This window comes from Aotus nancymaae, unplaced genomic scaffold (genome assembly GCF_030222135.1).
Source record: "Aotus nancymaae isolate 86718 unplaced genomic scaffold, 86718_ANA_hifiasm-v0.15.2.pri h1tg000019l, whole genome shotgun sequence".
NCBI lineage: Eukaryota > Metazoa > Chordata > Mammalia > Primates > Aotidae > Aotus > Aotus nancymaae.
Genome location: NW_026988431.1, coordinates 43,327,269 through 43,354,653, shown reverse-complemented (window position 1 = coordinate 43,354,653; position 27,385 = coordinate 43,327,269). Strand labels below are relative to the sequence as shown.

Below are 27,385 nucleotides of genomic sequence, written 5' to 3'. Positions count from 1 at the left end.
ATTAACAAGGACATACAAGACTTGAACTCAGACCTGGAACAAGTAAACTTAATAAACATTTATAGAACTCTACACTTCAAATACACAAAACACACATTCTTAGCAGTACCATATCACACCTATTCCAAAAGTGACTACATAATTGGAAGTAAATCACTCCTCAGTAATTGCATAGCATTTCATAGGTTTAAATGAAATATTGGTTGGCTGCTTGTTTGTTATTTTCTTCCCTTATTCCTTCCTGTCTCCATTGTTAAGCACAATTATTGGCATAAAAGAGGTTTTCAATTCCCATTTTTGGACTGCATTCTAGCCTGGGCAATAAAGCAATACTCCCATTCTCTCTTCTTCTTTCTCTTCCTTTTTCTTCTTCTTTTTTTTTTTTTCTTTCTTTCTTTCTTCCTTTTTTTTAAAAAAAAAAATCAAAATGTATTAAAGAATTAAATCTGAGACATGAAACTGAAACTACTAGAAGAAAACATTGGGGATGCAATCTAGGACATTGGTCTGGACAAAGATTTTCAGATTAAGATTTCAAAAGCAAAAATAGACAACTGGGATTAATCTGCTAAAAAGCCTCTGTATGGCAAAGGAAACAACCAAGTGAAGAGACAAACCACAGAATTGAAGAAAACATTTGCAAACTACCCATTTTACAAAGGATTAATAAAAAGGATATACAGTATAGAGAGTGTAAACAATACAATTACAAAAAACAAATAATCTGATTTTTTGTCAAAAGATCTGAACAAACATTTATCAAAAGATGACAAACAAATCTTTCTCAGATGACAAACAAATGACCTATAGGTATATGCAAAAATGTTCAACAACTAAGCATTAAGGAAATGCAAATAAAAACCATTTTAAATGAGATATCATCCCACTCCAGTTAAAATGGCTACTATCAAAAAGATAGTTAATAACACATGCTGATGAGAATGTGGAGAAAGTGGAATGCTTGTACACTGTTGGTGGGAAAATAATTAGTACAGACACTATGGAGAACATCGTGGACAGTCTTTTAAAAATTGAACATAGAACTACCATTTGATCCAACAATTCCACTACTGGGTACATATCCAAAATAAAGGAAACCAATATATTAAGGAGATATCTATACTCACATGTTTATTGCAGCACTATTCACAATAGCCAAAAGATGGAATCAACCTAAGTGCCGATCAACAGGTAAATGGATAAAGAAAATGTGATATACACACACACACACACACACACACACACACACACACACAACAGTATTATTCAGCCACCAAAAAGAATGAAATCCTGTCATTTACAGCAACCTAGATGGAACTGGAGTCCAGTATGTTAAATGAAATAAGCCAAGTACAGAAAGAAAAATATCACATGTTCTCACTCATGTGGGGCTAAAAAAAATTTCATTTCATGAAGACATAGTAGATGTGGTTACCAGAGGCCAGGAAGGGGAAGGGGAGTAGAAAAGAAATAGGAAAAATATATATGAATGTATTTATTACCACTGAACTTACTTAAAAATAATAAATTATATATGTATATTTTACCTCAATAATAAATAAACACACAACATATCAAAACAAATGGGGTGTTGCTAAAACAATTCTTAGAAACTGATAACTGCAAATGAACAACAGTCTCAAGTCAAAAATTTAATCTTCCATCTTAAAATACTTGAAAAAATAAGAGAACTAAATCTAAAGCAAGCAGAAAGAAGGAAATAAAAATTAGAGTAGAAATTGATAAAACAGAGAATAAAAAGTAAAGAAAATCAACAAAACCAAAAGTTGGCTCCTTGTAAAAAATCAAAATTAACAAATATTTATCTGGTCAGACCAAATGAAAGAGAAGACTCAAATTAATAAAAGCAAGAACTTAAGAGGGGATGGGACACTGTTAGCAACCCTACAAAAATGAAAAGCCCAGGCCAAGAAGGCCTAACTGGTTGCATTTTACTGAATGTTTAAAGAAGAATTAGCACAAATCTTCCACAAAATCTTATCGAAAAAAGTAGAAGGGGAACCCTTCCAAACTCATTCTATAAGGCCAGTATTACAATGATACCAAACTAGGTAAAAACATCAAAGGAAAAGAAAACTACAGACCCATATTCTTTGTGAATATAGAAATTAAAATCCTCAAAAAAATTTTGGAAAATTGAACTCAACCAAATATATTTTTTAAATTATATATCATTACCATGTTGGATTTATTCCAGGAATGCAATGTTGGTATGTCAACAAAAATTAATTAATGTGATATGCTATATCAATAGAATAATGGGAGGAAATTACAAGATCATCTTAATAGACAAAGAAAAAAAGCATTTGGAAAATTCAACATCCCTTCATGATAAAAAATATTCAACAATAGAAGGGAATTTTTTCAGCCTAATAAAGGACATTTACAAAAAACCCATAGCTAACATTATAATGATGAAAGACTGGATGCTTTCCCCTTCATATCAAAGGCAAGGCAAGGATGTCTGCTCCACACTTCTTTCAAAACTGTACGGGTAGTTTCATCAGAGCATTTGGGAGAAAAATAAATAAAATAAAAGCCATACAGATTAGAAAAGGACTAAACCTAGCTATTTGCAAATAACATGATCTCACATAAAGAAATCCTAAAGAATTCACTAAAAAACAACTATAAGTAATCAACAAATTCAGCAAGGTTGCAGGATTAAAGATCATATTAAAAATAACTGAATCTCTAAATATTTGCAATGAAAAATCCAAAAATGAAATTAGGGAAGCAATACCATTTACAATAGTATCAAAGAAGATACAATACCTAGGAATAAATTTAACAAAAGAAGTACAAGGCCTGTCCACTACAAGTTACAAGACTTTGTTTAAAAAAAAAAAAAAATTAAAGACCTAAATAAATAGAAAGCTATTTTCATAGGTCAGAAGATTTAATACTGTTAAGACAGCCATGCTCCCTAAATTAATTTTGATAGAGTCTATATGAAAATCCAGCTGGATTTTTATTTTTGCAGAAACTGACAATGTGATCTTAGAACTCAACTGAAAATTCAAAGGGTCTAAAAAACAGCCAAAATAGTCTGAAAAAAGATGAACAAGTTGAAGACTCACATTTCAAATTTCAAAAATCACTACATACCTATAGTAATCAAGACAGTATGGTACTGGCATACAGACAGACATATAGATAATGAAGTAGCATACAGATTCCAGAAATAAACCTTCATATTTACGATCAGTTGACTTTTTGATAAGGTATCATGACAACTCAATGGGAAAAGAATATTTTTTTCAACCAGTGGTGCTAGGACAACTGGATGTTCACATGCAAAAGAATTAAGTTGGACCTCACCTCACACCATATACAAAATTTAACTCAAAATAAATTAAAGATCTAAATCTAAGAACTAAGATGATAAAATCCTTGGAGAAAAAGGCATAGATTTTCAAGAATTTGGATAAGGAACTTGTTTCTTAAATATAACATAAAAAACATACCAAGAGAAATAATAAATTGGACTTAATCAAAATTAAAAACTTTTGTTCTTCAAAGAACAAAAAATATCAAAGAATGAAAAGACAACCCAGAGAATAGGAAAATGTACCTGTAAATCATATATCTGATGGGGGACTTGTATCTAGAATATATAAAGAAACTTACAAATACATAATAAAAACTCATATAAACCAATTTAAAAATAAGCAAAGGATCTAAACAGACATTTCTTCAAAGAAGATATACAAATGGCTAATAAGCACATGTAAAGATGTTCAGTATCACTAATCTCTAGGAAAATGCAAATCAAAACCACAATGAGATACCACTTCACAACCTCCAGGATGTCATCAAAAAAGACAGATAAAAACAAGTCCTGACACACACACGGAGAAACTGTAACCCTCAAACAATGCTGATTGGAACTTTTTTTTTTTTTTTTTTTTTTTTGAGACGGAGTTTCACTCTCATTACCCAGGCTGGAGTGCAATGGCGCGATCTCGGCTCACCGCAACCTCCGCCTCCCGGGTTCAGACAATTCTCCTGCCTCAGCCTCCTGAGTAGCTGGGATTACAGGCACGCATCACCGTGCCCAGCTAATTTTTTGTATTTTTAGTAGAGACGGGGTTTCACCATGTTGACCAGAATGGTCTCGATCTCTTGACCTCGTGATCCGCCCACCTCGGCCTCCCAAAGTGCTGGGATTACAGGCGTGAGCCACCGCGCCCGGCCCACTGATTGGAACTTATATGGTGCAGTCACTTTGAAAATGAATCTGGCAGTTCCTTAAAAGGTTAATTATAAAGTTACCATATGACCCAGCAATTGCACTCTTAAGTATATACTCAAGAAAAATGAAAACATATGTCCACACATAACACATGTACATTTACAGCAGCATTATCCATAATAGCCAAAATTAGAAACAACCCAAATGTCCATCAACTGATGAAAATATAAACAAAATGGGATATATCCACACAATGAAATATTATTCAGCCATCAAAAGAAACAAAGTACTGAATCAACCTTGATGGCAGGTCAAGTGAAAAAAGCTGGAAACCGAAGTCCACATATTATATGATTTTATTTATATGAAATGTCAAAATAGGCAAATCTAGAAACAGGTAGTAAATTAATGACTGCCTAGGACTGGGTGGGGAGGGGTTAGGAAAAATGAGGAATCACACTACTAATGAGTATGGGGAGTTTCTCTTGCGGGTGATGAAGATATCCTAAAACTGTGGTAAGTCGCATAACTGTGAAAATACTAAGAGCAGATGAAATGTACGCTGAAATCAGTGAATTGCATATGAATTATATCTTCATAAAGCTGTTGTTCAAAAACAAGAGAGTAGCAGCCATGGTGGCTCATGCCTGTAATCCCAGCACTTTGGGAGGCCAAGGTGGGCAGATTGCTTGAGTTCATTAGTATGAGAACACCTGGGCAACATGGCAAAACCCCATCTCTACAAAAAATACAAAAATTAGCTGGCTGTGGTAGTGCACGCCTATAGTCCCAGCTACTCTGGAGGCTAAGGTGGGAGGATTGATTGAGCCCAGAAGTGGGAGGCTGCAGTGAGCCAAGAGCACACCACTGTACTTAAGCTTGGCAGACAGAGTGAGACCCTCCCTCTCAAAAACAAAACAAAACAGGAGGGCATAGGGCTGGTCAATTAACAAGATGGCTTTTGAGGTTATATCTTAAATACTCCTGTTTTTACTATTAATATTGATGGTTATTATAACAAACATAATATCTGTTTAATATATACATCACCAAAATATCTAGAAAGAAGTTTCATGAATGTGTTGAAAGGATTAGCCCCTTTGCACGGGCTCCAGTCTACTGTAACCAGTGATAAGTGCTACTTCTGCAGACAGCCAGAAAAGATATTTTTATCTTATGGAGATGATTGTTTTTATTTATTTATTTTTATTTCTTAGATCATACTGGTTAAGGAGAATTACATTCCAAATGCCTAATTTTTCTTCTCTTGGTTTTGGAATTTTGGTTGTTCCATCTAAATACAATATATCTTATTAAACATGCACTATACCTTTCTTTATATCATCAGAATAAGATTAATGTGATTCCAAATAAAATTTCATTTATATATAAAATAATAAATATCTTCTCCCAAAGTTTACTACTTCAAATTAATTTGCAGACACAAATAGTTTGCTAGTGATCTTGCCATTAAAAGAAAAAAGGAGGGAAGGGTGGCAACAAATCATAGTATCCAGAATAAAGCTAGGAAATAAGATGAATAAATTCTTTTTTATTCGGATTGATATGGAGAGATTTAAACTAAGGGAAATCATAAAAGATGCAACTGACATTCTTTTTAAATTTAATTCTTAACAATAGCATAATTGGTAAACATTTAATGATTGTAACCTTCAGTTTTCTTTTACTTAACCGTAGTGATTTGTCAGGATTTTGATTTTATGGTATTCCAGCTCTCTGAAGAAAAGGTCATCTGGTTGTGCCTCTCATTTGGTACACATAGATAACATTTGTTCACTCGATGGATATGATATCTTGACATTTTAGAAAACAAAATGAAATGTGCGCTCTGGAGTCAATGCCTTTTAATTGATATGTTACTGTCTTAGTGTGTTTGTATTGCTATAAAGGAATACCTGAGGCTGGGTAATTTGTAAAGAGGTTTATTTGGCTCATAGTTCTGCAAGCCATAGAAGAAAGCAAACAAACAAAAAATGCATGACACCAGCATCTGTTTCTGATGTCCTGCTTCCACTCATGCATGGTGGAAGGTGAAGGGGAGCCCGCGTGAGAAGAGATCACATGATGAGAGAGAATAGAGTTGCCAGACTCTTGAACAACAAGCTCTCACAAGAACTGAGTGAGAATTCATTCATTATGGCAGAGGTCACCAAGCCATTCATGAGGGATCCACTTCCATGACCCAAACATCCTCCCATTGGACCTTACCTCCAACACTAGGGATCAAATTTCAACATAAGGATCAAATATCCAAACTACAGTAATTACATTCACACTAATATTACAACCACATTATCTTTCTAAAATATATATATAAATATATATATATATATATATATATATATATATATATCCAATGAAACATTGCCATTTCAGCTACATGCAACAAAATCATTTCTCTAAAAATAAGAGTTCTAAGTGGATTGTGCTTACAGTGATAACGCATGTCCTCTACAATTGCCACATAATCAGTACAACCCAGTAAGGAATATTTATGCATAATTCATATTCTATAAAATTTGACAAATCCTGTAAAAATATAAAGAGGCTAAATATAATAACTACAGAATTCTTAACAAAATCTTTGATAGCAAGAGTTTAGAAACAAACACAAAAAGTAAATCCATGAAAACTTAACAGGCATCAGAGAAATCCTCCTTCAGTATTTCAAACAAAGTAGGCCAGGTGCAGTGGCTCATGCCTGTAATCCCAGCACTTTGGGAGACCGAGGCAGGCAGATCAACTGAGGTCGGGAGTTCAAGATCAGCCTAGCTAACATGATGAAACCCCCTATCTACTAAAAATACAAAAATTGCCAGGCATGGTGGCACGTGCCTATAATCCCAACTACCCAGGAAGCTGAGGCACAACAATTGTTTGAACCCAGGAGGCACAGGTTGCAGTGAGCTGAGATTGCACCACTGCACTCCAGGCTGGGTGACAGAGAAAGCTTCCATCTTAAAAAAAAAAAAAAAGTATCAAGACTAAGAGGAATTCTTTGGTAATGAAACAAAAACTATACTGTTTTCTAAAACATAACAAACACAACCACAACGAAAAAAGACCCTCACTCATTCATTACTTACCACAGCACTTGCCATTTGCAATTTGTCATTATAACTCAGTTTATGGTTGAATACAACCTGGTTAACTAAAGGTGATACAATTTGGTTATCAATCTGATTAAAGGATCATAATGATGGAAATGGTAAGATCCTAACTAGAGGAATTATTTCAGCATTCAGAATTCAAAGAGAATGGCAACTGGCAGGAAGGGATAGCGCAGGCAAACTAAAGTGGGGAGAACAATTACAATACCTTACTTAATAAGAGTACTGTCATTGCCATTAGTTATTCTGTTAATTTCAAAGGTGATGATTACTCATTCATTTATTTCATGAAACAGGGAATATATCAAATGTAAAGAATTATTTTATTACTTATCACTTACAGAAGAAGGGGGATATTACTAACCTCACCAAAGTGGCTAGACATTCTTTTATACCAGCAGTATATAAAAATACCTGGCTTCATATCCCTGCCAGTTGTGGATATTGTTAGACTCATATTTTTACTAATTTGATGAGTGTGAATACAAGAAGACGTATTTAAAAGATGTTCACTAAAAAAGAAAGTAAAAAAATTGGCATCTACCAGCAAAAGAACAAAAAAATAAATTGTGGCATATTCATAAGATGTAGTATGCAACAGTTAAAATGAATTAGAAATATGTAATAACAAAAATTTCAAATATAGTGTTAGATGAAAAAAGCAAGTTTTAAAAACTTGCTTTTTAAAAATTTGCTTTTTAGCAAAAAAATTTAAATGGAAGCACAACCTCTATAGATGTATATATGGCAGAATATATATATATATATGTTTTATAACATAAATGGGAAAAATATACATAAGTTTCAGGATAATGATCATCTACAAGGAGCAAAGTAAGGGAACACAACAATATGGTACGATAAAAAGGATGTTTCAGTGGTATCTGTAATATTTTGTTTCCTCTTTTAAAAAAATAGTAAAATATTAATCTCTAGGTAGCAAACATACGGGATGCCCTGTTATTCTCACACTTTTGTCTATGTTTGAAATATTTCAATTTTTAAAAAGTGAAAGCAATATAAATGTCCAATCACACAAAGGACTGGTTACATTATGGTGTAATTCAAGTATTATAAATTGTATAATTTGGAATGATGATATGAATGTTTAGATTTTTATTTGGAAAGATATCTATAATATTGGATATCCCATCCCACATATTGCCAATTTTTTAAAGTTGCAAAATAGCAAATATAAGTGCATAAAATGAAGGCATGAGTGTGTCTACACAAGTTCACACAGTTGTACCCAAATGTCTACCACTATAATCTTTAACTGTTCAGAATTATGTATGATTTTCATATTCTTTTTTAACTTTATTGATATTTAATATTTTACATATTTATGGGATACATGTGATAATTTGTTTCATGCATAAAACATGTAATGATCAAGTCAGGATACTTCACCAATCTATCACCTTGAGTATTTATCATTTCTATCCGTTGAGAACATTTCAAGTTCTCTCTTCTAGCTACTTTAAAATATACTTAGTACATCATTGCTAACTATAGTCACTCTATTCTGCTATCAAACATTAAAACCTTCTATCTAACTGTATGTTTGTACCCTCTTCCAACCTCTCTTCATCTCCCCCTCTCAACCACACCCTTTTCCCACCCTCTGGTATCTATCATTCTACTCTCAACCTCCATAAGATCAACTTTTTTAGCTTCCACGTGAGAACATTGGATATTTGTTCTTTCTCTGCCTGTATAATTCCACTTAGCATAATAATCTCTAGTTCCATTCATGTTGTGATGGATGACATGATTTCATTCTTTATACAGCCAAATAGTATTACATTTCATATATATACATTTTTTTAATCCATTCATCTATTAATGAACACTTTCCACATCTTGGCTATTGTGAAGTGACGTAATAAATGTGCAAGTGCAGGTATTCCTTTGATACATTTCTTTTCCTTTGGATAAATACCCAGTAGTGGGACTGCTGGATCTTATGGTAGTGCTATTTTTAGTTTCCCAACCCCCCGCCATTTTTAGTTTATTTTGGAAATCTCCATATCATTTTCCATAGTAGTTGTACTAATTTACATTCCCACTAACAGTGTAGGAGTTCCCTTTTCTTTGAATCCTTGCCAACATCTGTAATGTTTTGTCCTTTTAATAACAGCCATCCTAACTGGATTAAGATGCTATCTCACTGTGGTTTTGATTTACATTTCCCTGATGATTAGTGATGTTGAACATTTTTTTCATATGCCCATTGACCATTTGTATGTCTTCTTTGAGAAATATCTGTTTATATCATTTGCCCTTTTTTACATCAGATTGTTTTTTTGCTGTTGAGATGTTCAAATTCCTTACATACTCTAGATATTAGTCACTTGTCAGATGGATAGTTTGCAAATATCTTCTCCCATTCAACAGGTTGTCTCTTCCCTCTGTTGATTCCTTTGCTGTGCAAAAGCTTTGTAGTTCAATATAGTCTTATTTGTCTATTTTTGTTTTTGTTGTCTGTACTTTTGAGGTCTTAGCCATAAAATCTTTGCCTAGATCAATGCCCTGAAGTGTTTTCCGTATGTTTTCTTCCAGCAGTTTAACAGTTTTGGGGCTTACGTTTAATTCTTTAATCCATCTTGAATTGATTTCTGTATATGGTGAGAGATGGCGGTTCAGTTTCATTCTTCCGCATGTGGATATCCAATTTTCCCAGCACCCTTTATTGAAGAGACTGTCCTTTCCCCAATGTATGTTCGTGGTACCCTTGTCAAAAATCATTTGGCTATAAATATGTGAATTTATTTCTGGATCCTCTACTCTGTAGCATTGGTCTGTGTGTCTGTTTTTATATCAATACCATACTGTTTTGGTTCTTGTAGCCTTGTTTTATATATACATGTGTGTAATATGTATATATGTGTATAGATACATACAAATATACATGTATGTGTGTATATATGTACAAATACATTATATATATATATATTTCTTTTAGATGGAGTCTCTCTCTGTTGCCCAGGCTGGGGTGCAGTGGCACAATCTCGGCTCACTGCAACCTGTGCCTCCCAAGTTCACGTGATTATCCTGCCTCAGCCTCTTGAGTAGCTGAGACTATGGGTGCCCACCACCATGCCCAGCTAATTTTTGTATTTTTAGTACAGACTGGGTTTCACCATGTTGGCCAGGCTGATCTCAAACTCCTGACCCCAAATGATCCACCCACTTCAGGATCCTAAAGTGCTGGGATTACAAGTGTGAGCCACCACACCTGGCCACCTTGTAATATATTTTGATGTCAGGTAGTTTGATGTCTCCAGCTTTGTTCTTTTTGTTCAGGATTTCTTTGGCTATTTGTGGTCTTTTCTGGATCCATACAAATTTTAGGATCATTTTTTCTATTTCTATGAAAAATGACATTGATATTTTGATAGAAATTGCATTGAATCTGTAGACTGCTTTGGGCAGTATGGTCATTTTAATCATAACAATTCTCCTACTCCAAGAGCCATATTATTTTTCATATCTATATATCATCTTAATTTTAATGGTGAGCATATAACACTCTTCTAATGAGAAAAATAGTTTTTCACGAGCAGAAATTGCCATGTGGAACTGAGAAAGCCAGTAAGAAAACCTAATAAAAACTACTAAGTGAACAACATAGATGCCCAGTAATGCAATGAGAAAATGGAGTGTGTTGATTTATGAAATCAAAAACCTGAGCCTCCTTTGGCTTCGTGTGTGTGTGTCTGTGTGTCTGTGTGTGTCTTTATCTCCCCTCTTCGTGATTATTTGCCATGAGGAAATAATTTATTATTTTCTACATCAAATGAATGCTATAGTCCCTGCTTCATTTAATAAATGAACAAGCAACAATTACTTTTTGAAATTAAGAAGAAAGGGTTTATTTTAGAAGCTCAAAATTCACTACAAAAGTATTCCTTTTATACCATCTAGCTAAGCTCGAAATTCACTACAAAAGTATTCTTTTTATACCATCTAACTATGTGCATTTGAAAACGTCCTTAGATCTTAGAATTCCTATTTCATATATAGCCAAACGGTTTTACTCTTTATTTTGACAATGCTATTTCATTATTTATCCTTTGAAAAAGGAACTCTGGCCTTTGTTTAAGTCTACAGACTGAGGGTGATACTGTACCAGTTCTAAGGGTGAGGAAGTCCAGCACATTGAGCCTTAACCAAGGCTTCTTCACATCACAAAACTGTGTAAGTGTTCTGAGAGGAATAATATACTAAGCAGCACTAAGCTTCTTTCCTGCAAAGAAAGCAGGCAAAGGAAGTACCACAAATAAGACATCCAAACAACCACATTTCCTTGCAGTAGTTCCATTTTCCTTCACTAGGGAAAAAAACCCTCTTCTAATCTCAAGACTTTATATTAAACAATATCATTTTCTGTAATAAGAACCTTGAAATAGGCTGGGCATGGTGGCTCACTCCTGTAATTCCAGCACTTTGGGAGGCTGAGGTAGGCAGATCACAAGGTCAGGAGTTCAAGACCAGCCTGGCCAACATGGTGAAACCCTGTCTCTGCTAAAAACACAAAAAATTAACCAGGTATGGTGGCATGCACGTGCAATCCCAGCTACTCTGGAGGCTGAGGCAGGAGAATTGCTTGAACCCAGGAGGCAGAGGTTGTGGTGAGCGGGGATCACACCATTGCACTCCAGCCTGGGTGACAGAGAAAGACTTCCATCTCAAAAAAAAAAAAAAGATTCTTAAAATTAACTGGTAAAATAACTTTCAAAGAACAAGCCTAGTTTGTGGAAAATTAACTGGTGATGATACAGGACACTAATTTAATGAATAATGATGAGGAGAAATAAATTATACATCATATTAAGAAAAACCCCTTATTTGCAATTTTGTTCTGGATAGTAGGACAAATCTGCATCCCATGATCTTCATCTCCTCTACTTTCTTCCTCTTCGACATAACTACCAGATTACAAAAACACAGTATACGTGGATTGTAGGAGATCAGTCAGGGTGGTGGGAAAAATTATAAGAAAGATGCAAACCTTCTTGGAAGGCTGAGAGTTTCTGCAAAGCTTCAGGAAGGAATGAGCCAAAGGTGCTGTCCTTATACAGAGGCAATTGGGCGAGGAGTAGGTACAAAGGAATGTAAGGGAGTTTATCTAAATAGCTTGTTTACTTATGTTGTCCTAAGACTGACCTTGGATCTTCTGTGTCTAGAACTACTCTCTATTGGGGGGAGAGGGTGGGCGTTAGGGGCTGCAATGTTAATTACCCAATAATGGTGTTTACTGGAGACCTTTGTCATTAAATCTGTTCAACATAAATGTGGAGTGTCTCCAGCTTACGGAGGCTTCACAGCCGGACTCCCTCTTTGGGATGTATGAGCCATGGGGTCCCCTCGCCTCACTCATGCAGGCAAAACATCTGTGTCTGTGAAATCCTGTCATGTGTCGCTCAGACAGAGTCTGTCAGTCAGACTCAGCAGTGGAACATGGTGAATCTAGTCCAAAAGGTGTGTTGCTGAAAATGAGATTTGCCATTGATAACTATAACAGGTAATCTGACACTTGGCTTATTCGACAAAGCTTCCTTATCAGCGATAAATCTTGTTTTCAATTTTTAAACAATCATTATCTCCTCTACCTATAAAGGTACTTGCTAAAAATACAGAAACAAGAAATCTGGAAAAGTTTGATTCTCTTGAGACTGGCCCTCAATGTGTAACCAAATTATTCCAATTATACTGATAATAAAAAGCATTACAAATCTACATGTAAAGTCTTGACTACTGCCTTGGTCTATTTTGTGTTTCTGTAACAGGACACCTGAGGAATGTTATTTATTTATTTATTTGTTGATTGATTGAGACAGAGTTTTACTCTTGTTGCCCAGGCTGGAGAGCAGTGGTGTGATCTCAGCTCACTACAACTTCCACCTTTCAGTTTTATGCAATTCTCCTGCCTCAGCTTCCCAAATAGCTGGGATTACAGGCATCTACCACCATGTCCCACTAATTTTTGTATTTTTAGTGGAGACAGGGTTTCACCATGTGGGCCAGGCTGGTCTCGAACTCCTGACCACATGATCTGCCCCCCTTGGCCTCCCAAAGTGCTGGGATTACAAGCATGAGCCACCACACCTGGCCAAGGCAGGTTATTTATAAAGGAAGGAGGTTTATTTAGCTCATGGTTCTTCAGGCTATTTAAGAAGCATGGCACTGGCACCTGCTCAGCTTCTGGTGACGGCTAAATCAAAACGTGATGGAGAAGGCCAAAGGAGAAGTGGGCATATGTGAAGAGGGACCAAACCTAAGGGGTGTCCTAGCTTTATAACAACCCATTCTTGAGGGAACTAATCCATTCCAGTAGAACTATTTCCATCTTGCCAGAGAGAGAATTATCAAGCCAGTCAGGAGGGATCTGCCCCTATGACCCACTAGGCCCCATCTCCCAACACCCCCATACTGGGGATCAAATTTCAACAAGCAATTTGGTGGGGACAAAAAAACCATATCCAAACCAAAGCAGCTATTCAATATTGATTCTTTAATACTTGGTTATCCATCTGAAAAAAGTAAAAATAGAGTCATAATTTACATTATACAATAAAATAATTCTAGGCCTCCTAAACATGGAGTGGGGGCAGGAGAAAAGGGAAAGGTAATCTTTACTAACTTTTTTGAGGACATAGGAAAGTATATTTATACTGCTAAGTAACATTATTTATCTTTTCAAAGATAAAATGTGTTTTCCAAAAAGAACAGTTTTATGGTTCTGAATATTGTTGAAATGAACTGTACACTAATTACTAATGGTACTCAAGGATTACAAGGTCTAAAAAGGTTGTCTGGAAAAGGTAACTTCCTAAACAGTGAATTAAAATATAAAACTACAAACACTGGAGAACTTACCTAGATAAAAAAAAAAAAATCTTTCTTTTAAAACTTCTACAACACTGATGTGCCATACTTCAATCCATGCGAAGATTTATATTTTTGCATTAAAGCTCAAATAGTTCAAAATTCTTTGGCTTTCTCATTTTCTTATACTTGAATGGTCTTTTTTAAAATACAGGAGAGGACAGAAAAAGGCTTTAAATACAATTAACCTAATATTGGGGCATATATAAATAGAATACAAATGCAGAATTTCAACTGATATACTATAAATATCTGATGTCTTATAAATGATTCTGATGGAATCCAGGGATGTTATAAAAACTACAAAATATAAAACATAAACAAGACCAACAAAAACTATCTCACCTAAACTCTCTGGGCAGTTTAAAAGTAAGATATTTTGGCCAGGTACAGTAGCTCACACCTATAATCCCATCACTTTAAGAGACCAAAGCAGGTGGACTGCTTGAAGCCAGGTGTTCACAACCAGCCTGGGAAACATAGGAAGATTCCTTTTCTAAAACAATTTAAAAATTAGCCGGCAGTGCTACAATCCTGTAGTCCTAGCTACACAGGAGACTGAGGTGGGAGGATTGCTTGAGCCCAGCAGTTGGTGGTTTCAGTGAGCTATGATCATGCCTCTGCACTCCAGGCTAGGCAATGGAGCAAGATTCTGTCTCAAAAAAAAAAAAAAAGTATTTTTCAGCTAAGTCTCTTAATAACTACATTGTATTTTTAAATTAACTCATATTTTTAACATATTTATTTAACTGGTTTTACAGACATTATACTATAGTGAGCAATCTCACTTCATTATTATCAAGTCCTTGTAAACAAATGTAAATCTTTGTATGGCTGGCATTTTAAATTCTGATTCTGGGCAATGGCAAAACTAGTCATGCAACTATAAAAGCTACCCATAATAATCCAATAATTTTGTTAGAATATTTCACTTCTCTTCTTGCCCTATATTGTCACAGTTCAAAAAGCAGACAGATATCTAGCACCATTTTTTTTAGGGGGTGGGGGGGATCAAGCAGTGAATAAACAGATTTGACAAAATATCTTTTACATGTAAACCAAATTTATAGTAACATAGTAATTGAGGAGCACCAATAAGATTATGCTTATCAAGAATTAACGGAGCTCTTTAAAATAAGCTTATTCAGCAGAAAGCCTCTTCAGTGAGAAAGAAAAGTCTGACTCCTCATGGTAGAATGAAAGAAAGGTTGCCAGCTCATCATTAGTAATCAGAGAAATGCAAATTAAAACAAGATAACACTTTTGCCCATCAGATTGGCTAGAGTTTAAAAGACTGATAATATCCAGTGTTGGCAAGGGTATATCGAGATACGTATTCTCCTACAGTGTTAATGCAAATAAATTAGCACAGCCTTTGCAAAGGTAATCTGGCAGTATCTATGAAAATTTTAGATGTATATACCGATTGATTTCATCGATTCTACTTCCATACCTCTATCCTAGAGAAGTAACAACTTTGGAAAAATACAAAACAAAATATTTGTTAAGAGGAAATTACTAAAAACTACAATCATTCATATTACAGAATACCATGCAGTGCTTAATAGGAACAAGCTAGGTTTATAGATGCCGCTGTGGAAAGAGCTCTAAAGCAGAAGAAATTGGGGAATCAAACTACAGAGTAATTATTAATTTATTTTTATTTTTGAGACAGGGTCTCACACTATCACCCAGGCTAGAGTGCAAAAGCATGATCTCAGCTCACTACAACCTCACCTTCTGGGTTCAAGCAATTCTCCCACCTCAGCCTCCCAAGTAGCTGGGACCACAGGCTTGCACCACCATGCCTGGCTAATTTTTATATTTTTTGGAAGAGACACAGTTTTACCATGTTGCTCAAGCTGGTCTCTTGACCTCAAGTGATCTACCTATCTTGGCCTCCCAAAGTGCTGGGACTGCAGGCATGAGCCACCACACCCAGCCCAGCCTTGCAGAGTAATTATTGCAGTAGACATCTGTCACTCATGGTGCTCCAAATTTTCTGAACCCACTATGAATTTCACCTTTTCAAAGTAGGTTAAAACAAACAACAACAACAACAACAACAACAACAAACCTATAACTGTATTTCCCAGCCTTCCTCATACCTAGATATTTCACCAAAATATGTAGCCAGTAACTATATGGCCAAGAGTCTGTCAATCAGAAAAATTCAAGTGTTGGATTTGGAAGCAGACATGTAATAAAAAACAGTCTGAAAAAGGGTATCTCTTTGATTAACGTGGGTGGCAGAAGAGATAGAAATGTTGTGAGGTAAATCCACAACTGATGAGAGAAAAAATAATGTGGTTTGAGGGTCCATTGGCTGCAGCACTCATCTATAAAACCAGTCTTGCAAGGGGGTTCCGGGTTTTATTCCTGAAACAGTTTAGAAACTACCTGTCCAGGCTGTGATAATATGAACATCTTTATCCCTTTATAAATCCCTTTCTGGGTAAAACTAGCTAGAGTGAATTACATTATAAGAATTAAAAAACTTTTCATATATACAAATGATAACCATTTACGAATATACATGTTCATAAATTTATGAACAAAAAAGAACTGAAAAGCATTACATGTTCAGAAAAGGATCTGAAGGCCTGTAAAATCACTGCTAATACTTAACTCTGAAGAGGGAAGTGTGACTGGCTTTTATTCTTTCCTTATATATATAAGAAAATATAGATTTCCTTATATATATAAGGAAAGAATAAAAGCCAGTCAGAATAAAAGCCAGAAAATATAGATTTCCTTATATATATAAGGAAAGAATAAAAGAAGGTGCTCCCTTTTTCTTATGTATGTTTCTTTTTTGTTGAAATATTTTTACAAGAAATAGTCATACAATGCTGTGAATTATTTAAAAATAACTTAAAAGCTGAATGCCCCTACCAGAGGTGTCTGCCATCCTAATTAAGACTAATGGGTTTGTGGTATCTTACTAAGAAATTCTGGTCGGGCACAGTGGCTCATGCCTGAAATCCCAGTACTTTGGGAGGCTGAGGTGGGCAGATCACTTGAGCTCAGGAGTTCAAGACCAGCCTGGGCAACACGGCAAAACCCCATCTCTACAAAAAATACAAAAACTAGCCAAGCATGGTGGTGCATGCTTAGTCTCAGCTACTCAGGAAGCTGAGGTGAGAGGATCACCTGAGCCCAGAAGGTGGAGGTGCAGTGAGCCGAGATTGCACCACTGCACTCCAGCCTGGGCAACAGAGTGAAACCCTACCTCAAAAAAAAAAAAAAAAAGAGGAATTTTAAGAAAATTAGAATAAACTGAAAACATTCTGTGATATATATCTATCTACACAATTTCATGTATTCATATAACAAAAATCTCATATTATCTTGGAATGGGAAAGGATTTTCTAACTCCCAGAGGTAGAAGAAAAAGATAAGAATTTTTAGCTACATAAACAAAACTTTTGATACCTTAAACAAAATTAAAAGATAAAGGAAAAACTGAGGAAGGGATAATCTGAAGCATATATGGCAAACAATAAATTGATTCTTCCAATATATAAAGAACTCTTACAAATCATAAAGACACTTTAATTTCAAAATGGGCAAAGAGCATTAATAGTCCATTCTTTCTCTCTCTCTCACACACACACACACACACAAAATATGTTTAAGTTCATTAGATTTTAAAAATCAAATTAGTAGAAGTTCAAGAATATCTAGTACTTAAAAGGGTATGGGGAAAAGGACAGTCTCAGACAACTACTGATAAAATGTGAAATTGTTCCAAACTTTTTTGGAGGAAATACTGTAAATATAGAACAAAATTTTAAACATTCATGCCATAAAGCAATTCTACATTTGGAAATGTATCCTGTGGCGATAAATGGATGAATACACAAAGACAAAGACATTACAGCACTGTAATAGTAAAAACTTGACAACCTAAATATCCACTATGAAAAACTAAACAAACGTTCAAAATCCATACTATTTCATGATATTGCAAAACCATGAAGCTGTTACAAATAATAATATAAATCCTTACCTATCAGCATGAAAAAAAAGATCAAGACATACAATTAAGAGAAAAAGGTAGGTAACCAAATAGCATGTTTCTATTAGTGTTAAATATAGATTCACTGCATATGAAAGCATTTACTCATATATGTAAATGTGTAATACATTTACATCTACATACATCTACAAACACACACAGCACGTATCCTAAAAAAAGGTCTGAAATATGATATACCAAAATATTAACCACAGCTATTTCAGAATAACGCAATCCTAGGTAATTTTCACTTTCTTTCTGATACCTTTTGAATAATCTGACCCTTTACAAATGATTAGATATGGTTTTATAATAAATAGTAAGAAATGTTTTCATTCTTTAAATAATAAACAATAAAAATCACCTTATTAAATACCTTGTGTCATTACAATGTATTACCAATTGTCTTACCTTTAAACCTTCAGCTGGAAGTCTATAACCAAATCTTGCAGGGAGGTCATCAAATGTCTGAGATGCATTTTCAAAGTTATACTAAAAATAAAATTAAAAATACTCAAGTTAAGACCAATTTATACATGACATTAAAAACAAAGATTTGTCCAGCCTGGCCAACATGGTGAAAACCCATCTCTAGTAAATAAATAAATAAATAAATAAATAAATAAAAAGAAATAGCTGGATGTGGACACCTGTAGTTTCAGCTACTCGGGAGGCTGAGGCAGGAGAATTGCTTCAACCCAGGAGGTGGAGGTTGCAGTGAGCTGAGAGAGCGCCACTGCACTCCAGCCTGGGTGACAGAATGAGACTCTGTCGCACAAAAAAAAAAAAAAAAAAAAAAAAGATTTATTAAATTATGCATATTATTTTGACAATTCTGATTACTATCACAGCTTATCAAAATAAAATCAAATTTGTAAACATACATCCACTAAAGTAGAAGGAATATGTACAATTTACAACATATACAACTGCTTAAATTGGATTCTCATTTCAAATAGTATTATTGAGCAGCAACACTAATTCAGCCTACTGTTTTCTGAGTTTTTCCCATAGACAATTTCCTAGCAAGGAATTTTCCAGACAGATCATCTTCCAGGAAGAGTGTTCCATTTTATTTTCTCTATATTATAAGGGTCTGATTTACTAGAAGAAATTTACAGGATTTCTGGCTCTAGCTATGAAAAACGACTTTCTTTTTGGAAAGAAGCAACATCATACCATATTTTTAAAGCACATCAATTTTGTATAAGCTGGACATTTTTATCCAGGGTTGAACACTGAAAAGACCAAATTAAATTAAATACATATACGGAAAAGTTGAAGGTATTCAAACTCTTTAACAACTTTTCCCCTTCCACACAGATATAGATTCCAATGCTACAATATTTATCAGTCCTCTACCAAAACATTACAAACAAAGGTTCTTTGTTTGTGCTTTTAGAGGATAACAGTTATGATAATAATTGTGAGATGAGTTTGCTGTAGCATTTAATAATGTTCAATTTGCTATACAGAGAGCAAGAGAAGCAAGAGACATGGATGAAACTCAGCATAGATTGTAAACAAGTAACTTTGGAAACACAGTGAAAATTATGATGTACTAGAAATTAAGGTAGTTGTTCATAATCTGTAAGACATAAATAGAAAAAAACAGAACATATTTGTTTTGCATATAGATACAAAGGATGGTTTGAAGATAGAGAAAAAGGAACAGGAGTGTTATATATAGATAAGAAAGGATGGAAGGATCAAGTAAACCTTAAGTACTCACAAAGCATGGATTAGGTCACACATCCAGATTGCTAGCTATGTCATCCCTGAATCAAATATTCATTGGTGAGCCCTATTTTGGTCTCTTGTATCATCTGCCAGAGGCATGCAGATAAGCAATTCCACAGTTTAACAGCAAATTATAGCTGTGGCCAGCTGCCTTGCATCTCTCCAGTAGAGCAAGCAAGTGTTGGATCTAGACACCTTCCATCTATCAAGTCCCCTTGGCTCACCATCAACTCAGGTTATGGTAACTGAACCACACTGTCAGCAGGGAAAGTTGATGCAGTGTACAGGAAGACCGGACAAACTACAACAGGTAACCCAGGATTCAGCTAGTGTGGTTCTTGTATCCCACTGGAACCCTATCTTGACTGTCTTACCACATACATCTTATATCTTTGCTTCTCACTGTGTTTGTAATTAGCTCAGGAAACTGTGATTCAAGCATCTAAATGCAGTCACTAAATCTATTCATTCTGTTACTGCTGGGATAATCATCCTAGTAGTGTACTTGGAGTCACCAAGTATATGTGGTAATTGCTTCAGTGTGATTTCTCACTGTAACAATAATTCATATTTGCAGAGTACCCCATAGTTTACAAAGTTAGTCACAAAATGCTTTTAAACCCATTATCACAATCTATCATTTAATCTCTTAATTAAAACACCTTAGTTTAATTGATTTAACTTCTCTAGATCAATGGAAGTAGACCAAGGACAAATACAAATGTGGGTAAGCAGTATTTTTTTTTTGAGATGGGAGTCTCACTCTGTCACCCAGGCTGGACTGCAATAGTGCAATCTTGACTCACTGCAACCTCTGCCTCCTGGGTTCTAGCAATTCTCCTGCCTCAGCCTCCCAAGTAGCTGGAACTACAGGTGCATGCCACCATGCCTGGCTAATTTTTTGTATTTTTAGCACAGACACGGTTTCACCGTGTTAGCCAGGATGGTTTCGATCTCCTGATCTCATGATCTGCCTGCCTTGGCCTCCCAAAGTGCTGGGATTACAGGTGTGAGACACCACACCCAGCCGTAAACAGTACTTTTTAATGTACTTTTGAAATTAGGAAATGGAAAATCTACAACTATACTACAGTATTTTATTTATCTCTTTCTATTACTGAAGAGTTTCACTATTATGGCTAAAATTATAGAAATAAAATATGTAGTCTGAACTACAGTAATTATAACATTGAGATATAGAATAAGTTTTGTTACTGAGTGAAACCCTTTTTGAAACTGCTTTGACTTTCCTTAAAGCAAAATAGATTGTCTCATATTGCCTCTTAAAACCATACTATTTAAAACAAAAATGTTCCTACAGTGAACAAGACTAACAAAGGTGCTTTATGTTTTTGGTACAAGGAGGGAGAGGCGTGATGCTTACAAAATTAAAGCATGTTCACTGTTTAAAAATCTGTAGTAGGCTGGGTCTACAGTTCCTTCACTAGAGGACATCAACATACCTTCCACAATACCTGCGTAAAGCACAGGGAACACTGCTGGCAAAAAGGATTGACTATTCTTCTATACCTAACATTTTGTTTTGTCTCTACATTTAAAAATAAAGATCACTAGCAATCATGTTCACTTTAAAAAAAAAAATACAGCTCAGACAGTTTTATATCTTCTCAAAGGGCTGAGTGAAGTATAATCAGAATGATAATTATAATGAAGATTAAAACCATATATAAAACATTTGCTATGTGTCAGATACTATTCTAAGCAGTTTATCTTATTTAATCATCTCCACAACACTCCAGTTTATATAAATAAAGAAACTGTGGCACTTATAGCAGCTGAATAATTTGATCAAGGTCATATATCTCCTTAAGTTCCCAGAGCACAACACTGAAAATCATTTAACCCATCAGGCAGCTGGACCATAAAACAGCAATCCACCTCAGGTATAAAAGAAAGAAAGAAGGCAAAAGTCCAATGGACAGGCATTAAAAACAACAGAGAGGGAAAAAGAGAGACACAAAATAGAAGAAATCAAAGGAGAGAAAGGAGACAAAGAGAACTTCATTCCCTGATCAGTCCATAAATCCTCTAACTAATTTCAAAAGTCATGCCAAGAATATTATGAGGACTTTATGACCAATTTAGAAGAGAGATTTGAATAGCAATGGACTCAGTCTTTAAAGGTTCTATTTCCACTCTACCTCAAAAAGAGCAAGACTATTCCCAAAAACAACCTAATCAACCAGTTCCCTACTACAGAGGACAACAGGGGGTGAGAAATCTCATATGGATTACTAAAATCGTTTGCCTTCAAAAGCTATAGTATGGAAACCAACCTGGCTCTCCCAAGTTCTACAATGATCTCAGAATCTTGCAGAATTGCTGCAACGTGCAGAAACACAGAGAGGGACCATATCAAGCTTTGGTCAGCAACAATTCTGGCTCTTTTATTTCTCACCTGATATCATTAAGCAATTCAGTGGCACCCAGAAAGGAAAACCAAATCCTTAACACAGACCTAGAGTATAGGCATGTATGCTCTTTTTCTACCTTCACAGAAAAAGAGAAATAAAAAACATGTATAGATGCTCCTCAACTTACAATGGGGCTACATCTGGATAAACCCATCAAAATTAAAAATATCTGTCAACATGTTTCATAAGTCAAATTCTACTTAAGATATTTTCAATTTATGATGGGGCTGTCGGACCATAATCTCATCATAAGTCGAGGAGCATACTGAATGCATACCACTTTTACATCATCATAAAGTTGAAAAGTCACTAGTCAACCCATCTTAAGCTGGAGACCATCTGTATACTCCCCACTGTGGAGGACAGTAACACGGTAGTTAAGAGAGGCTAACTAAGGTTTTGAGCAGCAATCTTCTTCTCTAAAAACGTTTCTATCCATCATCAAAGACAGGACCACTGTGCTTCTCTTCTGACTCATTAGTGATAATCTTGCATTGAAATTTTCTATAGGCATCTTGTAGAATTTCTTAAATACTGAGATACTACTGAGATCTTATAGTCATTAAGATATATACTAGGTACCAGGAAAAACAGTAAAAGTCTTCCTAAGTACATAGCAGGTAGGTATGTGTGCACAAGTATCCACACGTGCACACACACCCTCATGAGCAACATCATTTATCAGGTACTGATTGTTCATGAGATCTTACATTAAATATGAAGCAATAAAAAATGAACAAGGGGCCAGGCGTGATGGCTCACACCTGTAATCCCAGCACTTTGGGAGGCCGAGGCAGGCAGATAGATCACCTGAGGCCAGGAGTTCAAGACCAGCCTGGCCAATATGGTAAAATCCCATCTCTACTAAAAATACAAAAAACTTAGTCAGGCGTGGTGGCACACACCTGTAATCCCACGAGACGGGTGGATCACCTGAGGTCAGGAGTTTGAGGCCAGCCTGGCCAGCATGGTAAAACACTGTCTCTACTAAAAATGCAAAAAAATTAGTCAGGCATGGTGGCACAAGCCTGTAATCCCAGCTACTCAGGAGGCTGAGGCAGGAGAACTGCTTAAACCCAGGAGGCAGAGATTGCAGTGAGCCAGGACCGTGCCACTGCACTCCAGCCTGGGCAACAAGAATGAAACTCCATCTCAAAAAAAAAAAAAGAATAAGGTACCCCAATGTCAAGTAACTGTAACTGTATGTAAGTGTTAGGGTATGTTTTTAGATTAAAATGTCATCAGATTCTATCATTCAGGGCCTTTTTTTCTTTTTTTTTTTTGAGACAGAGCTTCGCTCTTGTTACCCAGGCTGGAGTGCAATGGCCCGATCTCGGCTCACCGCAACCTCTGCCTCCTGGGTTCAGGCAATTCTCCTGCCTCAACCTCCTGAGTAGCTGGGATTACACAGGGCTTTTTTTAAAGCTTTTCTTTAAAGGATGTTTCTAGACATGAATAAATTTTACTGTACTTACTGCTAAAATGTCTGCTTCTACAGGCAGTAGGTTTAAGAATGCAAAGAGCTGGACAGTCAAGATGGTGTAGACTTGTGTGGCTGACAGCATGAGCATCCCTATGGAGAGCAGCATCTCGCTGTAAAATCACCTGGAAGACAAGGATGTAAGTAACAGTGAGAGCTGGTGCTTTGTCCCAGGGATCAGATCATTTGATATATTAATTCCCAATGTCCAAAAATATCCCTTTTAATTACAAACATGTATTAATATTAAAATTAAAGCTGTAATTTCAAAAGCATAAGAACTTACACAGATTTGGACATTTAGGTAAACACCCACGTTTAGTCAATACCTATATAACTCACGGTGACAAAGTTCTGTGTTTGAATCACAAAACAAACATCCTCCCATAGTGCTTAGTTTGCAGTACAGCTTGTCTTACTAACTCAATTGTCAGAGAAACCAGATTTCAACCAAAATAATGGTTAAAAAAACACACACTAGTACCTTTGTTTTAAAATAGAAAATTTTCTACAATAAATTTTTAGCTTCTTGTTCAATATAAATAAATTCACATGTAAGTTTGCTTTTCACTTGCTATTGTATATTGTACCCACAACTGAGAATATCAAAAAATTAACAGCCACTTATTATAAAGGAATACTTTTTGTTCATTACCTCCTAACAATCTACACTTTTTTTCTCTCTCTACATCTGAATGGCAACAGTGTAACTACCTCTCCCAACTTCACCCTATTCACTATGAATAGTGAATATTTCTCTATTTTAGCAAAAAGATACCATGAAAAGACTAAATGTCGACCCATAAATATAAAAATTCTTATTGGTAAGCCTCAATCAACTGTATTACGTACTTTTAAACAAGTAAGAACAAACATTACAAAAACAACGGCTTTTATAATGAATTATTTCATTAAATATCCCACACTCATGTAATATTCATTTTGATGATGGTTAGTATGGATAAGTGCTCTAGATGTAGAAACTGTCATACAGACTCAAACTCTGAAATCTTTGACTAAGACACTGGAAGTAAAATACCTGTAAATAAATTTTAAGTTATCATTTACAAAGCCATTAATATCAGAGATAAAAATTAAAATGACAACATGTTAAAAGAATAGATTTGTCCCTTAATGACAGAAAGTAAATTAGTGGTTGCCTAGGGATTGGCAGGGCGTGGGGGAAAAGCCGGAGGGAGGGGAAAGGTGGGAATGAGGAATGACGCTAAGGAGTAAGGTTATTGGGGGAGAGATGATGAAAATGTTCTAAAATCAGACTGTGGTGATCGTTGCACAACTCTATAAATATGCTAAAAATCACTGTACTGTAAACTTTAATTGGTTGAATTTTATAGTGTGAGAATTGTATCTCAATAAAGCTTTTCTTAAAATGTCTAGATTTGTTGCCATTCATTTCTTAAATAAAATAGATTTCATAATATTATAGAAAAGAGTTTAAGATAGCAGGCTTGAGATTGCTATCCATAGAAAGGTCTGCTTGCAAGGCTGGCTCCTGGCTGACATCTAGAAATTTAGATTTCAGTACAGTTTCCACCATTTCCTAGTAAGGACAGCTCAGTGTGCCTACACTTTACAAACAAGGTGGTTTGTGTTGAATACCTGTTTTCCTTCTGGGTACCTAGAATTTTGTACATGCTAGGCAGAGAGTGTCTATATGAACAATTCCTAATATAAACTCTGGGCACGGAGTCTCTAATAAGCTTCCCTCGTAGATATTTTACATGTGTTGTCACAACTCGCTGGAGGAATTAAATACCTCCTGTGTAACTCCACTGGGAAAAGACCCTTAGAAGAATACACTGATTTACTCTGGACTTTACCTCATGTGCCTTTTCCCCTCACTGATTTTGTTTTGTATCCTTTTGCTGTAACAAATCACAGCCATAAGTACAACCATGTGCTGAGTCTTGTAAATACTCCTAGTGAATCACTGATGGTGGACAATTGCTGGTTAGAAATCCTACCATAAAAACATACAAATCTTTACAAAATCAGATATATTTGCTATTAAATTTTAGTGGGAAGAAGTATGCACCATACTGACCAATGACCTCTTTGGGAAACTGAATCTGAATAAAAACTTGACTTTCTTTGGGAAGCCAAGGTAGGCAGATCATGAGGTCAAGAGATCGAGACCATCCTGGCCAACATGGTGAAATCCCATCTCTACTAAAAATACAAAAATTAGCTGGGCGCATGCCTGTAGTCCCAGCTACTCAGGAGGCTGAGGCAGGAGAATTGCTTGAACCTGGGAGATGGAGGTTGCAGTGAGCCGAGATCGCGCCACTGCACTCCAGCCTGGCACCTGGCAACGGAGCAAGACTCTGTCTCAAAAAAAAAACAAAAAAAAACCTTGACTTTCCACCTAAAGTTCTGGAATTTCCAGCTAACTTTGGGGAAGGAAAAGGGAGACAGAGTTTAGAGGGAAAATAAAAGACAGGAAAAATAACCAAAACAACTAATATCAATCACTTAATAAGCGCCAGGCTTGCTGTGACATGTAAGCATGTTATCGAGTTAACTAATTTAATCCTAACCTCCCTATATGGTACATATAATTTCACAAATGGAGAAAACTTAGGAACTGTTAAGCGACTTGCCCAAGATAAAACAATAAATAATAGCAGAGCTAGGATTCAAACCCAACAGTTTCCAAAGTCCACATTCTAAAGCCCTACTGAAAACAGCATCAATATCCATCCAAGGTTGATGTTCAAAGAGTAGAGTACAGCCCCTTACCTACACAGGTATTCTAGAGCTTCAAAAGCCAATGTTCATGGAGCAACAGTCACTAGTTTTCTTGTACTTTGTATATGAGAGTGTATGTGTGCATACTATGTGTATTCAATGATATGTGGTATGTTTTGAGGGGTGTTTTGCATTTATTACCTTTTTAAATAATGTTCAAGAGTTTTGCTTTATACTATTTACAAAACTAATTCTTGTTCCTTGTAGAAAATGTGGGGAAAATGAACATTATAAATAATCCTCAAATTTAGGAATAACTAGTGTTCATACTTTGATGTATAACTTTCCAGTCTTTTAGCAATGTATAGAGTTGTCCCTTGGTATCCACGGGGTTTGGTTCCAGGACTCCCTGCGGATACCAGAATCTGAGGATGCTCAAGTTCCTTATGTAAAATGATGTAGTATTTGCATATAACCTACACACATCCTCCCAAATACTTTAAAACATCTCTTGATTGCTTATAATATCTAACACAATGTAAATGCTATGTAAGTAGTGGTTATGCTGTATTGTTTCAAGAATAATGACAAGAAAAATAGTCTGTATATGTTCATTACAGATGATTTATTTCCCCAAATATTTTCACTCTGTAGTTGATTGAATCCATGGATGTAGAACCCATGGAAACGGAGAGCCAACTGTGCATTCAAATACATTTTTAGCCAACTGCACATTCAAAATTGGGGGCACACTATGCATAT

At 35.5% G+C, this 27,385-nt stretch overlaps 1 protein-coding gene across 2 annotated transcripts in view; it reads right to left on the bottom strand.

The window, feature by feature from the left end:
* RNF13 (ring finger protein 13) overlaps positions 1-27,385 on the bottom strand; it is a 167,319-nt gene that overhangs the window by 104,397 nt on the left and 35,537 nt on the right. For both annotated transcript variants that reach the window (XM_012437070.3, XM_064378793.1), the window contains exons 2-3: positions 23,910-24,039; positions 18,671-18,751 (exon numbers count right to left, since the gene is read on the bottom strand). In XM_012437070.3, the coding sequence (XP_012292493.2) occupies positions 18,671-18,751; positions 23,910-24,023 (195 nt within the window). In that variant the 5' untranslated portion in view covers positions 24,024-24,039. The remainder of the gene's footprint in view (positions 1-18,670; positions 18,752-23,909; positions 24,040-27,385) is intronic.